The sequence below is a fragment of the Protomyctophum parallelum genome (genome assembly GCF_964188405.1).
Source record: "Protomyctophum parallelum genome assembly, chromosome: 8".
NCBI classification, from domain to species: domain Eukaryota; kingdom Metazoa; phylum Chordata; class Actinopteri; order Myctophiformes; family Myctophidae; genus Protomyctophum; species Protomyctophum parallelum.
In genome coordinates this window covers 28,211,678-28,229,936 of record NC_139703.1, presented here as the reverse complement: position 1 = coordinate 28,229,936, position 18,259 = coordinate 28,211,678, and the positions used below count along the sequence as shown (strand labels likewise).

The window sequence follows — 18,259 nt, the reverse complement described above, 5'->3', positions numbered from 1 at the left end:
GATACAACGTAAATGCTGAAGGGAGCCATGACTGTTGTGTGTTGACGTATACAGTATGCTTCCAAAACTGAATACCCATTTACACCCTCTGTTAGCTGTTATAACACCTTCTCACTGCACCCGGGCCTGGCCTGCACCCTTCCTCTTCTCTCCTTCATTCCATCTCTCGATGTTCCTCTTTCTGTCTTTATCACTCTGCGTGACTGCGTCTCACACCGGATCCTCCCTGCCTCTCTCAAAGACTATCCCCCCACTAAAATAAACCCGGTGGGTCTCAGCTGAGATTGTGTCATTTCACAGGAGGAGACAGGATTTATTTTTATATCTGTGGTTGTGTACACGAGAGACTGGCACAGAGACTGACACAGAGACTGGCACAGCAAACCACCACTGTGTGATTCCTATTAGCGAGCCTGGTATCCAATGAAGAAACAAGTATATCTAGCACTGGGATTGGCTAAAATAATGTGTGAGAGATTATCATGAAATAGATAATTTTATCGATCCCCAAATGGAAATTAAGAATACTTAGTATTAGTGTTGACCAAAAAAAGGAATGTTGACACATCCACAATAACACACACTCGGAAAATAATTGAACAGCTGAATAAGCACCATTGACAAATTGATTTAATTTTGCATGGATTGATATTGCCAAAAGGTATTCTGATGCTACATATACGTGCTTGACAATGCTTTCGACTGTCTAGGATAGCTTGAAATGCAAAAGGAAATAATTAAATATGTAGAGCAAGTTAATCATTTATAATATAATCTTTCTTGGCCTCCCACATACAGTATATTTATGAATACATTTCCAATAATGACTTTGTCTTGGTCTGAACACAGGCCAGATTTGTTTTAAGCCCTTTTAACAGTTTCCGTGCCGCGAATGGATTACTCCAGGTTAATGTCGCTGCCGTATCGGACATACCCGCCTTTTGTTTTATGTGTTTAATCCGCCGTAATGTAATGAATCAAAAGAAAATCCGTCTTCGTCGCGGAGTATGAGACTGGATGCCTTCGCTGTGATGACAAAACCGGAAATCGTCACATGCTGTGGGCTGCTAGGGCTTCTGGGAAATTGAGGCCAATGGAAATGCATTGGGTGCAACGCCTCATTGAGACGAGTCTTGTGTGCGTCTTCCGTGTGCATCCGGGTGGTGGATGCGACACTCGGATCATAACAAACCACGGGACCTTTTTTCGCTGGATTTTCGCGGATTAAAAGCCCAAATAATCAGCGTATGCTCTAAAGGTAATACAACAATCTCGGCAGTGAAAGGGGGTTGATTAAAATGCGTGTTAAACGTAAAAAACAGTCAAACTGTTAATTGTCTATATGTATTTCTGTTACACTCCCTGGTTATTAATAACTGTAACATTGACATTGTGACATTGACAATGTTTTGGCCATTACTTTCTCTGGAGATGGTTGACAGGAGTCTTTTTGCAGTGTGTTCAATGGTCCAATGACCTTGGCAATCAGGTAAATAGTCTGCCCTTGTGCCTCACTGATCACTGATCACTGATTGTGTACTGATACCCCAAACACCTCCTGATAGCTTTTTGTCAGATAAACTGACTGGCGGCTCCCTCAAGGTCAAACCCAATTTGAGTCTGTCATTTATAATTCATGGTGTTCCTCAGAGATCAAATCCTGCCTTTGATAGGGATTCAAACAGAACAGTGGCCTGCGTGACCACTGTGGCACAGCAAACCGTGCTGCGATCCTTTACCCACACTGACCTTAGTATCCCTATTATTGGCATGTCATTATAGGAGAACATTCAGCAAAAATAGGCAAACATAACAAAAGACGACATATGAGCTCACAAAGTGCCGCAGCGTGCTTGTAGTAGTCCTAGATGGGCTATTCACTATTGTATGTACAATTAAGTATTGAGTTTAAGTGGTTAATGGATCTGAATATACCCAGGTTGTATGACTCCATTCTTACAATTGCTTTCCAAGTGAGTGACAAACCGGTTGTCTTAAGGGTGACAGTTGGGTCTTGCGCTGAAGCACAGACGCTGAACTCTCATATCAGTAGATTGGGTTACTGTTTTGTCAGCACACAGTTTCAGTTTTCTTGTGTACTTGAAATGCAATGCAATGCATGCCTTCTAGAGGGCAAAGGCTCATGGAGTTTAACTTCCTCTGTTCATACTCCCTTGAAAAGTGTCTTGTTTCTTCCTAGCTACTGTACCTGCACTTAGGAATCTAAAGCGGAGTAGGGACAGTGGGGTATCAGTCAGACTGTACCAACATTACCCAGGGCTTATCTTAACACGTTTGACAATGACCACTGAGCGAATGAGGCATACTTCACGTACTGTACGTATAAAGTCCACCAGCTTCAAGTGACACAGCAATTTCTGTGTTCGTTTTTGATTCGAATCTATTACACCAAACTATGGTGTTACTCGGGCCATTGATCACAATGCCTTAATTTTGCTGACCAAGAACATTGCGTCCTGGGTTTTGTATTACTCTTATGGCTTCCCTATTAAACCATTCTGACCGGGCACCCATTTTGGTGTTGGCATCATGTTATGCTTTAGCTATTGAAAAATAGCAGACCTACAAGCTCATATCGCGCCACCGAGTGGCGCGATATGAGCTTGTAGGTCTGCTATTTTTTGAAAAATCGAAGAACGACTGACATTTCTAGAATCTGATCTCAGGTCAGAATGGGTTCATCAGACCAGTGTGTGTCCGGCGGAAACCTCGTATGAATCTGATCTCAGGTCAGAATGGGTTAACTAATTAACTTACACCAAGCGTGGCTAATATTCCATCTGATCTCTGCAGTGGAGAGAATTAATGACTGGTAGATACATATTTCTTGTTGGGGACTGCTTTCCTGACATGGCATATTATTATCACATTGTAAATTGTATTGTTGTTACACAGTCTTACAGACCATGTCAAACCAACACTTAATTCTCTTGATTCTTGATGGCAGGAGAAAGTGACACATTGCGGCACACATCACAGTGGATGAACAAAGCGAGCACCTCCGCCATTGCTGTTTTTGGGAGCCGAGAAGCGGTCTTCTTCTATGACGAAATAAATGGAAGTGAACTGTGGTGGGAGCTGAACTATCACTACTGCCATCTAGCATTCTATGAGTTAAGATATCCCTCACTTTCATATTGACTCAAATGTGTAGGAAATGCATTGCGCACTGTGTGGTTTATCGGGTTCCAACAAGGCAATCCCCCTTTTATATGCCACTACTGCAGCGACTCGAAAACCTAATTGAGCTAATTCTCAGTGTAATTGAGTAAAAGTAGCTACAAACTAAACATATATATAGGTAATGGTTTGACCATCTAGTAGTTAATAACCACACTCAGATGGTAATTGTCTCCACCAGGCCGAAGGACTGGGGAGAGAATATGTTTTGTTTCCCATGTTGTGTTATCTCCAAGTGTGAAGATAACCATAGCTCATATTCTGTATTTGAGGTGCATGTATACTACACCTCAACAGCCTAAACATGAGGATATTGATGTGTGAGACACAACTGAGTTATACATTAACTTTTAATATTTTTCCTTCGCTTCACTGTTGGCGATGTCACAGGGAAACTCTTGTGATCCTCACAGAATGCAACTACCACCACCACACTTTGTGACTGCAAACCCTTCAATTATTCAGCTGACATTTTGGTCTACCTCAATAATTCAGAGCGGCTTAAGAGGCCTTTGTGATGACCAGTCTTCTTTATAACAAACTGACCGTTATGATTAACAACAATATGCAATGGAAGGTATTTCCCTTGCCACATTTGGATGAAATGTTACATTGGTCAGGTGCCCTGTGAATATGCTTCCTTTATCATGCCTCTTTCCAGAATGATTCGGTCAGCATGTCCCATACAACTTTCAGATGTAATCACATCGGACATCAGAGCTGCTAATGATTCAAGGAGATTTATGAGAGGTTCTGCGCAGTGACCGCTGCAGCATCTGCCCCTGCTGGCTGGACGAAACATGAGTCCTGCAATTGCCCTGCTTAATGCCCATGAAAAATGTAAAGGAGGGCCCGAAGCATCACCCGGGATCCGATTTTAAACATGTGGTTTTCATCTTCAGGGCCTGGTTTCCTCGGCACAGGATATCTTAATTTGAACCTGATACGACTTTTACACGTATGGCAATTAGGTACTTTGTCCAGCACTCTGCAAAATGATGTACTGTAGGCTACATTTTCCCTGCTCTAAAATTTCACATGAATTATTTTAGATAAACAGAGTATAAACAGAGACAGGAAACCATGGACAGAGCTAGAGGTGAGACAACCAATAACATTAACAACATTAGACATTACTCCCTCAACACATTCCCATAGGCAGAAAATAACAAAATTAACATTAATATAGGTACACCTTGAGGCATGTGTGTGTGTGTGTGTGTGTGTGTGTGTGTGTGTGTGTGTGTGTGTGTGTGTGTGTGTGTGTGTGTGTGTGTGTGTGTGTGTGTGTGTGTGTGTGTGCGCGCGCGTGTGCGTGTGTTAATTTTTTTTCCCAAAAAGATTTTCAACCATCTTCAAAATTAGTAAACATTTTCAAATTGTAGATCATCTTCTTTTTCTTCAAACCAAGCCAAGCCAGAGCTTATTGTATAGCACTGAAATAAATGGTGTGATCACAAAGTGGGAAGCGTTTGTGTGACACCTTGTGTCAATAATGTGTTACTACAACCCTTACCTATCTATGGCCAGTCTGATATCAGTGATAACCGATAGAGTAGTGATACCCTTACAGTTTAAGCATTTTATTTTGTCACTATAAGGCTTAAACAAAAACTATTAGCAACTTTTTTTCTTTTTAATGATAATGCAAACATCATTTTAAGGTATATTCAGTGATTTCACTCAAAAAACCTTAGGTTTCGTTTTTGGCTGTGGGACCCAGCCTTTCGTCCAATCAGGATAGAGAGTCAAAAACGAAACCTAAGGTTTTTTGACCCCCAGGGCTTAACTGGGGACAGGGAGGAACTCCTTATATGGCCAGCACACTCTATAGTAGGGAGGATTATCACAACAAAACAAAAAAATAAGTGATATTTGAATTAAGTGAAATCACTGAATATACCTTTTTTTTAACAAGACAAGACGGACTCAAAAAAGAAAACAAGAAACTGCCAAAACAAACCCACCCCCCACCCCAACCCCAGAAAGGTAAACTACACAGCTCTCAACACCACTTGACAACATCAACTCGGATAAATAAATAAAAATAACAATATAAATAAAACTAAAATCAACCCAGAGGAGATATTGCGAAAACCTCAAAGAACCTACCCCATATCTTTTCAAAAGTAGCAAGCTTTCTCCTTACATTGTACAGTATCTTTTCAGGAGTACAGTATGATGAAAGCTCATTCAGCCAGTGTCAACTATTACCAACTTTAAGTAAATGCTATACTTTTCCCTGCAATATTTTACCAATCTTTAATTTAAATACATACCAAACCTGCAACTTTAACTCAAGTATTGTTCCAGACAGTTTCATTTTCTTTGCCATGTAAAGACTTTTTCCAGTTCAACAGTGATGTGCACCACTTCATTACGTGACAGGCAAATCATTTACATCTCCCAAAGTTCTGTACTGGTCTGTGTCAGTTCTCCATCAGATACAGGGGGCCCCAGCTATGGAACACCTATACAGCAATCTCATCAAATTCTACTTCATTAAATAATGTATAAGTTTTGGACCCACTTAATTGACCAGATCACTTAATTATATATATTTGTATCATCTCTTCTTTTCTCTAATCATGTACATAGATAACCAATGATTCTAATAATGTTCTTGTTTTTTTGTTTTGTTCTTGTTTTATATACTGCAATCATGTTTTCTGGCATATCAGATACAGGTGATGGTATTCCTGCTGGGCATTGCTGCCTGACGCACCGTGCTGTGACCTTTGATATACTCTAAGGCTGTGACACCTCACTGAACACCTCTGTGGGCCCGCCTAAACGGGTCATCAGCTGGGGACCATATAGCTGGATATTCTATATCTCTTGTACAATGTTTCATTGTGATTTATATAGGTAGAGGCCTCGTATAAGCCCCTTGGGCTTTTGCCTGAGCCTAGCACTTTACCCTTAATTCTTTATATGTTCACTGTGTTGTTTTTTATACTGTGCTGAATAAATAAATACAATATAAAATACAATATTTCTGAGGATTTAAGATTTTCCCACATTCTGTTCCTTTGGCGTCTTAATTCGTTTCAATTTCCATTTTCACAAAGAGGCTCATAAATCATGAATGTGGACAGTAATCTTAATTGTAGATTAAGATTAGCTATTATGTCCTTGTAAGGTTATATACAAAAAAGTGGTCTCATCATCATCTTTCGCGCAGACGAAATGAAAGCCTGGGTATCGAGGCTATCTCATCATAAACAAGAATGACATCACTAAAGTTTTGTTAAAGCTAAGGTGTTGTTTTTGCAAAGAGGAAATAAACTTGACTCCTGCTAGCCTACTTGTTATGAGCTTTATGGTATGAACATCTACGGTAATTGGAAGGGTTTCCTGGAACAACTTGGGTTGTTTGCGTCGTTATCTAATTTCAGTCACCTGACAATTAAAACTTGGGGAAATACCCCACCTCCCCATACGAATCTCTCTTTCTCTTTCTCTCTCTCTGAAGAGCGCACCTGACATGAGGTATAATATATGATGTGTTAATAACAGCAGTAGAGTGCAGGCTACGTCATGCTTTCTAAAGAATCACATGCTGAGCTGCACGCTAGTCTTATTTGTCAAAGTCCTCTGACTGCCACCCACTAAAATGTATAATAGCTCCATATGGACATAACGATAGGCTGCTGGTAAAAGAAGGCGGAGGCTTCAGCGATATGTCCCAACATGGGTGAGAATGTGAACGTTGCATACTTGCATACGTAATACAGCCTACCTTGTGCACTAAACACCTTTATATAAAGGTAGACCGTCTAGGCTACTGCGCGCCAATCGTATCGAATTACTTACAAGAAACATTGTTGGTGAAACAATTTCGGGTGAGTTCAGTTCTGTTCCTTCGACTGCTTGATGTAATGTAGCCTATAGACTATGGCTACATAAGTACAATAATTATGCTGTTTTAGATTCAACAAGGAAATATAGGCTAAATGGCAAGGAGCTGCTGCGTACACATCTGGAATGAGAGAGAGAGAGAGAGAGAGAGAGAGAGAGAGAGAGAGAGAGAGAGAGAGAGAGAGAGAGAGAGAGAGAGAGAGAGAGAGAGAGAGAGCTAAGTAAGAAAGAAAGAAAGAAAGAAAGAAAGAAAGAAAGATAGATAGATAGATAGATAGATAGATAGATAGATAGATAGATAGATAGATAGATAGATAGATAGATAGATAGATAGATAGATAGATAGATAGATAGATAGATAGATAGATGTAGAACTGTTAGCAAGTTGATAGCACTGCTACAAAGATTGTAACCTCTTAAAATGGCCTAAGCTTTTAAACATAGATCTGCCTTAATCGATTTAGATGGCTATTGACAAAATGCATGTTTGCATAAAGATTATTTCCATTGTGGTACTTTGACTGTTAGTGTGAAAACTTAATGCCACTTGTTGGAGGTGGGGTGGTTAAATATAAAACAAAACAAATACATTCATACAATATGTATTCCTACAAGACACACTTTCCTATCAGACATATTCTAGTATTAATACGTACTATTAGACCAATGATTGTTTTTCTTCTGATCTGCTTCATGTATTCTTGCCAGTTGCCACCATGGAAACACAAGCAGAGGGCAGTCTTCATCATGGACAGCTCATTTCTGTGACCCGCAAGGACACCACCCGTCTGCTGGAGGTGTATGTCAAGCGAAGCCTCAGCCTCAATGACGGGTCGCCAATTGGCGAGAGGCGTGAGAGGAGGAAGAAGTGGGTGACCATGCCTGAAAGGCACAAACGGATACGCAGGTCGTCCAGTGACCCTTCCATTCACTTGGCATCATCTCCAACCGAGGACTGTGAGACATTTGCTGCAGTTGAAACGCCCCCAATGATGAGCCAGTCTGAGACAGCCCCAGAAGAAACCGTGAAAAAGTCCAAGAAAAAGAAAAAGAAAAGGCAGAAGCCTTCGTTGTGGAAACGCTTTTTGGGTTTATTCTCGGAGAAAGAAGAGGAGCCTATGAGTGGACCTGAGATGCCTGATGTCACAGCAATGTCCTCCTCTGACACTGCAGCCACCGGCCTTCCCCAGCCTGCCACCCCAGACACTTCACGTCGGAGGAAGTCCATAAGGCGCAGGTTCTCAAAAAAGAGACGATCTCTAAGAAAGTCAATCAAGCAGACACCCATCACTGAAGTTGGACGTAAGTTTGAAAGGCAAACAGTGGCAACACAGCATGCTGTAATAGAGGGTAGTAGTGTTCCATGCAAATAGTGTTGTCTCTTTATAGTGTTGCTGCTATAAGGATTTCTTAAAGAGGGTTAGAGTGTGACTCTTAGCCCAGTGGTTCTCAAACCTTTTCAATACAAGGACCCGCAAATACCTGAACTTGTATTTGGCCGCAGACCCCCATTAGAAAATATTCAACATTTTTCTAAAATCTTTCAAGATTTTCTTAAATAGCAGATATACAAGCTCACAAAGTGTCGCAATGTGACGTGTTGTGAGATTGTATATCGGCAAGTGGTTATACTGCTTTTGATGCTATATTATCTCCATCTTTGAGAAACACTGTCTTATATGAATTATGAATGATATTCATAATCATAACCTTTTTTTGTTTTTCAATTGTTTCTTGATTATTGATCTCAACCATTGAATTCAAGGTCTGAAAAAATTAAATGGCATCAGGGGTCATAATATTTTTTGGAATAATATTATAAGTGATTAACTGATTATATGTGAGATGCAGGACCCATCAGGGTCAGATTCATGACCTTTTGACTCTTTGTTGTAGCCTAGATATATTTACAGGTTGAACTACAAGGGTACCCTGTTTCTTCTAAAATACGGTGTTAATATAAACAAATACTACATGCTGTGTTTTCAGAACTTTGCACATACAAATAACTAAAAGTTGTTCTTTTGTTTTTACAGTTGTGAGTGTGGAGCCTACCTACTCCTATTATGAGAAGGTGTCAGAGGAAATGCAGAAGATTGTCCATGACCATGAGGTTAAAGAGAAAGAAGAAGTTCTAACTGATGGTAATATTGATTAGATATGGATTTAACGTTTAATTAATTTGTTACGTTGGTTGCCGCAATCGCTAATATACAGGTCCCTCCCACACATTTTGCTAGCCAATTACAATAATAATAATATTATCATTATTACACAGAAATGTGTGTTGTCACATTGGTATAATGAAATGGGGGAGAAAAGGAGTAAAAAGCGAAGAAAAAAAGGAGACAAGTCAGTGGGTGAACTGGCTCTCAGACTCTCACTCAAGAGATTTTGTCTGACTTTGCGTGTGACAGGATTTCACGTGTGCAATGTTTTTACGCACCAAAAGACAGACAGAACGTTAACAGAATGTTAAATGTAGCCCCACCAAGGAATTCTTGGCTCTGTCTTTTACTCCAACAACAACCACCCATATTTAACCCTTACAGCTACTCTATTAGTGAGTCAACACTATTAGTGAGTCAAATGTTTACTAGCTTCACACACTCATTTGTTTAGAGATTTACTAATAAAAATAAGCTATGTCTTTTTGACATGGACTGTTAACTGTTAACCCTGGCAAGTCTTCCAAAATAAATAGCAAAAGCTTATATTGTTTGTTGTCGTACAACAAATAGAGCGATTTGGTTAAAGGCTCAATGTCGTGCAACCCTTTGCACCAGGTGTATATAAAATGTAGATATTTTCTTGAGTGACATTGGTAGAAAGGGTCATGTGATGAAGTCTAAATCAACCCTAAACCTTTGCTTTCATTATACCACAGAGGAAGTAATCAAAAGGATAATTTCCCTGACAAAAGAAGAGGGGGATGCCATAGATCATAAGGTGTGTATTAAATAAGATCAATTCAAAGATTAGCAATCAAATCATTGATTTTTCATTCTTATGGAAATTGCTGCTTCAATTTAAATGTTGTATTGAGCACACAATGCCCAATATGTCCTATAAGTTGCAATTTTGGTCTGGATATTCAAGTTTCTTTCTGTGGTTTGCAAGTATAGCTACTGACAGTAGTCTATTTCCTTCTCCCATCTAGCTGAAAGAGAATCCTACACTGAGTAACTTCTTCCAGGGGATGTCCTACACCTCTTTCCAGAAGTTGGCAGACACCTATGTAGAGATGTCACCGGTCAAAAGCAAACATCTCACTGTCCTCCCCACTGCACCAGAACTCGTCAAGCTGGCCTTTACCCTCGACTTCACTGCCAGGGTAGCTTCCCTGTCAAGACAGAATATAGGTCACATTACTGGCTTGGGCACCCGCTACTTAGAAGACCGTTTTGAATATAATCAGGTGAGTGTGTAGCATCAGCTTTGCTGGACTTTCCCAAAAGACAGTAGAAAAGCATGATTTATCCATCATCCTTGTGGGCTATATTCAGCATGCGACACCATCATATGTTGAAAATGCAACAGTTAGAGTGCTCATTGGGGACAATACTAGTTGAAAACATTACTCCCATTCTTAGACCACTTCATTGGCTCACAGAATTGACTTACTGTGTACAAAGGGTTTGCTCCTGAATACATCTGAATGATCACTGCCTCTAGTCTAAACTAACCGACCTCTTCCCTCTAGCTACTGTGCTAGACGCATCACAACACCCTGTGTTGAAACAACGCACGCACACACACACGCACGCAAGTGCACACACACACACACACACACACACACACACACACACACACACACACACACACACACACACACACACACACACACACACACACACACACACACACACACACAGATCATTTACAGTACTGTGCATCTCTTTAAAAGCATATATTTTTATATTTTTTCTTTACAGGCCTGTACAGATCATCCATGGTCCGATTGTGATGATGCTAATGACTGAAACAAGACGACACATAACCATGGGGCCATGCAATAACAAACATCTTCTACAGTTAAAGTAAAGTGGTCTTCTCAGACTTAGTTGTAGTTGGATATGTTGCAATCATTAGTTCCTTTTTTTTTGTAAAGTAAACATATACCAATCAGGAACTGTCAACACATTGAGAGCAAGAACAGGATATGGACATTTACTGTGAGGCACCTTTTGAAAGATTGTGTGTATGTTTACCCAACAAGACATCTAACTTTTCATTGTTGAAGCATGACCATGAAACAGTTGAATTGCATTAGTAAAGACAAGTGAAATGTTGACTGCTAACACTAACCACCACCGCCTCACCCCCAGGTTCTGGCTTGAGGCCCCCTGGTAGGCCTGTGCAGTAATCTTCCTCTGACTAGGAAGGCACAACAATCTGATGTTAATCATTTTTCACAAAACTGTTTAGGATAATTAAGGCATTTTTAGCTTCAGGTGTAAATGGATTCATCGTCAATGACATTTATATATATATATATTTATTTAAACATTTAACAAATAAGATAACTACAACCTATTTAGTTAAATGTAAGCCATACACCTATAAACTTGTAATAAACTTTGTTTACTTTTTTATTTAAGAAGAACTTAATTGCTATTATTAAATGTGATCATTATGAATGCAGGCATTCAAACAATCAAAATAAAGGATCAGTGATTTTGTAGCATTTGCTAATTAAAACTTATAGCATGAGTCTGCTTCATTCAATGGAGATGGGGTTCTGCTTTCAACCAATTCTATTTGTCTGTCCAGCATGATATCTCCTAAAGTACTTTTGCATGAAACCTTGAGTACACAAAGGTTTTATGTTCGAAATGTTGAGTATGGGTCCCCAGCATGTAGAAACTGGCGGATGCTAACTTATTATACGGTGCATAATAGTCCACTGGCAAGTGGACTATTATGGAAGGTTTGACGATCAGGCTAGGAAGAACATATGAATGAAATTAATCTCAATTGGTTGGCTAAAGGGGTGCAGTGGACCTGGCCTCTCATAGACAATAAACAACTTCTAAACAGATTCACGTGTCAACTTCAGTCTTCAGGTGAAGGGTTGTGGAATATCATGCCTCCACAAAAATGAATGCAACCAATTAAGCCAAATGTCTCATTCTTTGGCACAAAGAGGCAATGCAAATAAGCATGAACACTGTGCCAACAGTAGCCTACTGTTATATGCAAATTGGAAGTTGTTATACGACCAAAAGCAAATATAGATGGTTTACAAGCTCACAGGTTAAAGGAGAATTCCATGCTAGAAGGCTTTCTTACATTTATTTTATTTTACCTGTTATTTTGTGCAAAAGCGCATTATTGGCTATTTCCCCTACCATAAGCCTTCAATGAATTGAATTGAATTGAATGGGGCATTGGGGTGTTGTGCTAATTCGCTTATTTCCATCGCTTTTGTATATATCTTCTCTTCATAATGTAAATAGTATCCCAAGAGGCACACTTTACTACTTATTTCGATGGAAATAAGCAAATTAGCACAAAAAACCAACCCCCGTTGAGGGCTTATATTAGGGGAAATAGCCAATAATGCACTTTTGCACAAAATAACACCTGGACCTCTTTGGTGGGGATGTAACAACTACAAATAAAGGTAAGAAAGCCTTCTAGCATGGAATTCTCCTTTAAGCTATTTTTGAAAGATTTTCTAATAATGTATTTATTTATTTAAGTTTTCCTATATTGCCATGCCCATAACAAGGATGCCAGGTTGAAAGTGGTTCACAAGGATTTAGGACAATCTCTTAATGACCAGTGGGCCTTGCAGTACTCGGCTGAGTCCAGCAGAGGACCACCAAAGACCATAGCCCCTCACCCCTCATGAAACAAATGCTGGGCTGGAGGCATTATGTTAGGAACAGTTAAAACCATCACAAATGGTTATTTTTGCCATTTGTGTTAATTGTAAAAACTTGCAGATTTCAGTAGTGAATATGATCGTATGGTCATTTGTTTTTGAGGTCACAAGTAGCCCAAAGTCACATCGCAAGAAGGGTAAGATACTTAACAGTTAATGCAGGTAGGCCTACTGTCAAATCAGGAAAACATTTCATTTACAATTATGCAGTTCTGGGTGACAGATTTCCATTTAATATTAGTTGGCTAGTTGGATAAATGGAAAAATAAATCTGATGAGTAATGACTCGCTGATGTTGAGTAATATCTGTAGCCGTGTCACATAAAGCCTAATTAGCCAATACCTGTCTGGAGGTAAGTAAGTTTCAGTTTGTGGCTACAGTACAGTGAGAAAAATAACATCACGCGCACAAGACAAGTTGTGGTGGTTGGCATCATGGAATAAACACTTTTCACAGAAACAAGATTCTTGCTGAATAGGGCAACTCAAACAAAAACCCATTAGCTAAAATTGTTAACACTGAGGATTTTGTTGAGCAGGTTGCTTTGGTGCAAAACAATTTGGCAGATCTTGAGGTATTTTTCATTTAAACAGTTCAGATACTGAAAACTAAAGGGCAGTCATGCAACACATCTGCTGCCCCAAACAAACTAATAACATGATTATGTGGTTGATACAATAACACCTCAGAACTATTTTCATAAAGCTAGAACCATGCATTTCTTGCATCGTCCATTGATCTACATCAAGATGATTGTCTTTTCTGCAAGTTGTTTAATAATGTAATACATTTTTACTTTGACCAAACATGCTCTTAGACCACAACTTAATTTTATGTTTTACTGGTGTAATCTGCAGGCTGAGGTCAGAAGTACTTACTACAGGCCAGTATATGGATTGCCCAATAATAACAGGTTGCAATGTTTGAGATATATTTAGTTGGCAACAAAAACAGGTTTCAACATCTTATTGGGGATTGTTCATTCCCGGCATTACTTGACATGTGTACACAAGGCATCCATTTGTTTCAATATGACTAATCAGTTTGCTGTCATTTATCCAGCTCAGTTTGCATGTTCCCGATACCAGTTCCTCCACTTCAGGCACACACCCTAAGGAGAGGCACCCATCTGTCAAAATTGATAACTCAGTTTTAATACAATTGGTATTAAAACCCATTCTGGGCGGGAACCCCTTTTGGTGTCAGCATTATGTTATGCAGTATGCTTTAGCTATTGAAAAATAGCAGATCTACAAGCTCATGGTGCACCACCGTGGCGCGCTATGAGCTTGTAGATCTGCTATTTTCGAAAAATCGAAGAACGACTGACAAACATTTTCAGAAAGCTGTCAGGATGTACAGTAGAAGACATTTTTAGAATCTGATCTCAGGTCAAAATGGGTTAAACTTGACAGATTAGTCAAGGGTAGCATCTCAGAGCTTTTTTGTGTGTTATACTATTCTACCAATTGTTTGATTAGATCATAATCAAGCTTATTTCACACACACACACACACACACACACACACACACACACACAGCGTGACAATGAACACTTATTAATTCAACTACAGTCACTGTCAGTCATTCAATCCAACAGTAAAGGTTACAAAATGACAGGAGTGTGTTCTGTTCTGTAAACCTTTTACATTTTTATTACATTTTCAAAATTGAAAAGATAGATTGATTAATCAAAGAGTCCAAAGCCCATGTCTTCATCAGACTCTTCAGATTCATCTTTCTTCTCTTCCTTTTTCTCTTCCACTGGTGGGGAAGAAAGGATTTTAGGTTAGGTTTATAAAAAATAAATTCACTGCACATAATTCTAAATTCAAACTCTGATATCTGACTGGGAAAGAATCTGGGAGGATCATCATTAAAATGTCCTGAAAATATTTCACGGGTTATTAAAAAGAAAAATACTTTTATTTTTTTATTTTTTGATGTGGTGCCATGATTTTACTTGCAAACTGAATATCAAGAAAATAAAAGCATGATGGCAATTTATTAAAGCGGCATTTGTAAGTATGATTGTATTTTTTATTTTTGTCTGATCTGTATGGTAGATTATGTATACAATACATACAACATACAATACAATATAACTTTATTACAATTGTGGTGGTTGTATTTTGTCTTCTATTGAGACATTTAAATCGTGTCAAAGATGATGTCTCACCTAGACCAATTTTGACCTGACTGTCAAGATTCAATTCATTACCCGAATACAAACAAGACCACAAAGAGGTGTTATCCTTTTCGACCGAGTGTTGCGGAATCGAGTGCGTGTGAACGCACCAATAAAGTCGACCATACCAGCCCTTGTAAAACTAAATGTGAGGTCCAGGTTCACAGAGTAATTGACATTACTTGACAAGGTCCACTAAGTCTTACCAGCAGCAGGTGCAGCCCCAGCTCCACCGGCCCCCGCAGAAGCTGCAACTGCAGCGGGAGCCGCTACAGCACCACCACCACCACCTGCTGGTACGGAGGCTAACTTGGAGAGGCCTGTGGATGAAAAGATAACAGGTTCAAATACTCGATTCCTTACTTTATACTTATAGTGTGTATTTAATTTTTCTCATTCATTGTCTTAAGTGTGCGAGTTTGTTGCATCATGTGAGGGTGTGTGTTTGACTTGTTACGGGATTATAAATGCTCCATCTTGTGATTGTGGTAGTGCGCACGCATATCCGACACAACAAAGGTCTGACATGCGGAAATCACCCGTCGCTCTAAACATGCGTTGGTCCGACATGCGTTGCGCCGTGCTTGCGGTTAGGGTAGGTTGTCGGTCTAATGACTGTCGGACTGTTAGTATGTCGGAACTATGGAACTAACTGTGGATGGGGTTTATAAATTCTGTATTGTATAATTGTGTGGATTTAATGTTAGAATTAATTAAAATTGTACATCAACACATTTTGTACCAATTACAGTAAATTTTGTGCACATTTTTAATCCCATAACATCTTCATAGCTGGTGTTAAACATTCAATTTAATTAAAATGTGGCCAAAATGGGCCTTTCCGAAACTTTCAATTTAGTCTAAGAAGAATAATGCTTACCGGAATTCATTACTTCATTGATGTCTTTTCCATTCAATTCACTGATGACCTGTGAAGAGAGTCAAATGTCTTACTCAAATAAAAACAGCATGAACAGTGGACAAATCTAGCCTTGTGGAGGCATTATCAGGATATTTCCATCATTCCCATACCTTGTTCAAACGTTCATCATCGGCCTCGATTCCCACACTGCCCAGGATGGACTTTATGTCCTTTGCAGTGACGTTGGTGTTGCCACCCAGGACAGACAGGAGGTAAGCGGCCACGTAACGCATTCTGTGTGAATCAAAGGAAGGAGGAAAACATAAAAAGAAATAAAAAAGCTTAAATGGACCCCTAATTTAATTCAGTCCAAGTCCAACAGTTATACACATGTACTGTATGTTGTATAATACAACTACCTATACAACAAGTCGACACAATACTATAACCTCCGGCATGCCAAGTTCAGGCATGCATAGGCTACTTAAAATCATTAAAACTGGAATAGGTCTACTGTAGATAGTTTTTGTCCTACCTGGGGATTTTCAAACCTGGATGGATCCCCAGATTGACATACAGAATGAACATGGGAGGATAATGTTCTTATGAACTTTGGGCAGTATTACAGTATTTTCAACCAGTGTGTCGGTGTCATAACCAACAACAGGGTCTACATTTCTCAACGGAAGAGTAGGGAGACCACATCTAATCAAGCCATTCGTTGTTGTTTTTTTTCTCCATTGTGAACAAAATAGCCAATTTTACATTGAGATGCCCATCCTGTAGCCAGGATAGGTTCTGGCCTGGGCATGTCAATGTAAAATGAAGGTGCCCATTCAAAAATGGTCTTATGTAATGTATAAAATATACATTATCTGAACATGCATGGTGCATCATTATCTCTATCAGACGTAATGTTAGCCCTGGTCCAAGGCTTACAGCGAGCCTCTCTCTGACGCCTTGTGGAAGTACCTTCCACAGCCCTCTGGTCATATTTCCACTCCCGTGCGCTGTTTTTCTAATGCCAGCAAATAAACAAAACGACGAAACCACTCACCTAAACAAAGCCTGCTAGACCTTGGTAAAAGTCTATTCTCGAACCTGGGAAGCGTCTCAGGTCCTCAGTTTCTCTCTAAAATGCACTTTGTGCCATTTTAATAACGCAATGTACTCTGAATTTAACTGCGTAACGCTATCATACACTCGCGAACCGCCAGTAATGTGATCCTGGATCATGTATACTTTTTTTTCATAATTTTGGACAAAGTCGACAATTTTACACCAATTTTACATAGGTGGGCACTAGCCCACCTATCCTGTAGGGATGCAGGCAGATCGGATAACGTTTAGGTAGCCCTGGTCCAGTGCGTTAACTTAGCCCCATATGTGCCCTCTCCCTACGCTCATTCTGTAGCTGTGGAGGGAACATACTGGGGCTATAACGAACTGGACCTGGGCTAACGTTTGGGCTAGTGGGCCTCCTAGTCCTGGTCCAGTGCGTCAGCGAGTGCGTCTGTCAGTGAGAGACTCGCTGACGCACTGGACCAGGGCTAGTAGGCCTCCCTACATGTGTGCGTCTGCAGTTAAATCTTTTCAACAACGACTTTTGTAATTGAATATTGACTAGGCCTATTCAAGTTTGGGATTTTACATTATACGTTTTGTGTAACATCACTGACGGTTTGCGATATCGATGTGTTATTATGCATTACTCTGGCGTTCAGCGTGTAGGCTACAAAACAAAACAGGCTACACATGACAGCAGCAAATGGCGCTCCTCGTATACACCATTTGTCGAGCATTCATAATATGCCGTGTTTTCACTGTGTGGACGTGATACGACTACTAATAAATACGGACACACATTTTATGGTTTCATGTTGGATTCGAATTCTAAAATAAACGGCATTTCGTTGGTTTAAAACACAATAATCATCTACTTACTTTAAGTCTTTACAGACACGAAACGTAGGTCACGCTGGAAAATTCGGGAAGGAAGCTCAGGCGGGTACCTCTCGGCGGCGTCACCAGGCTTTCACCATATATGGGTAGCACCGGAAATACATCGGCGTTCAGTCCGCCGACGTCACGACGACAGAACGTTTATTTTATTCGTGGCTATATTGTTATATCACAATAAATATTTTGTTAACAATTTACTGTATAATGAAGAAAATAATTTCCTGCTTTAAAATGTTTTATTATTATTAGCCTACCATCTTTAGCTACATAGAAATGTCTATTTGTATGTCTCTA

The 18,259-nt window shown here is 39.7% G+C and overlaps 2 protein-coding genes across 2 annotated transcripts; one reads left to right on the top strand and one right to left on the bottom strand.

Moving 5' to 3' along the window:
- Positions 1-7,767: 7,767 nt before the first annotated feature.
- LOC310863682 (uncharacterized protein) lies at positions 7,768-11,736 on the top strand. Its single transcript, XM_083772181.1, has 5 exons — positions 7,768-8,364; positions 9,099-9,206; positions 9,950-10,011; positions 10,223-10,480; positions 10,998-11,736. Exons 1-5 carry the CDS (start codon positions 7,779-7,781, stop codon positions 11,043-11,045), a joined length of 1,062 nt encoding a protein of 353 aa, XP_083628307.1. The 5' UTR covers positions 7,768-7,778; the 3' UTR covers positions 11,046-11,736.
- A 2,844-nt stretch (positions 11,737-14,580) lies between these two features.
- rplp2 (ribosomal protein, large P2) lies at positions 14,581-18,048 on the bottom strand. Its single transcript, XM_083770591.1, has 5 exons — positions 17,948-18,048; positions 16,174-16,297; positions 16,022-16,070; positions 15,348-15,461; positions 14,581-14,717 (listed from the first exon to the last, which is right to left on the bottom strand). Exons 2-5 carry the CDS (start codon positions 16,294-16,296, stop codon positions 14,641-14,643), a joined length of 363 nt encoding a protein of 120 aa, XP_083626717.1. The 5' UTR covers position 16,297; positions 17,948-18,048; the 3' UTR covers positions 14,581-14,640.
- Between the last annotated feature and the right edge of the window lie 211 nt (positions 18,049-18,259).

Excerpts from the sequence above, each read along its gene's own strand:
- LOC310863682 (XM_083772181.1), top strand. The coding sequence starts at position 7,779 with ATGGAAACACAAGCAGAGGGCAGTCTTCATCATGGACAGCTCATTTCT. Across the intron at positions 9,207-9,949 it reads AGAAGAAGTTCTAACTGATG|AGGAAGTAATCAAAAGGATA; the intron begins GTAATATTGATT and ends ATTATACCACAG. Across the intron at positions 10,012-10,222 it reads GGGATGCCATAGATCATAAG|CTGAAAGAGAATCCTACACT; the intron begins GTGTGTATTAAA and ends TCTCCCATCTAG.
- rplp2 (XM_083770591.1), bottom strand. The coding sequence starts at position 16,296 with ATGCGTTACGTGGCCGCTTACCTCCTGTCTGTCCTGGGTGGCAACACC. Across the intron at positions 15,462-16,021 it reads CAATGAAGTAATGAATTCCG|GCCTCTCCAAGTTAGCCTCC; the intron begins GTAAGCATTATT and ends TTTCATCCACAG. Across the intron at positions 14,718-15,347 it reads TGGGGCTGCACCTGCTGCTG|TGGAAGAGAAAAAGGAAGAG; the intron begins GTAAGACTTAGT and ends CTTCCCCACCAG.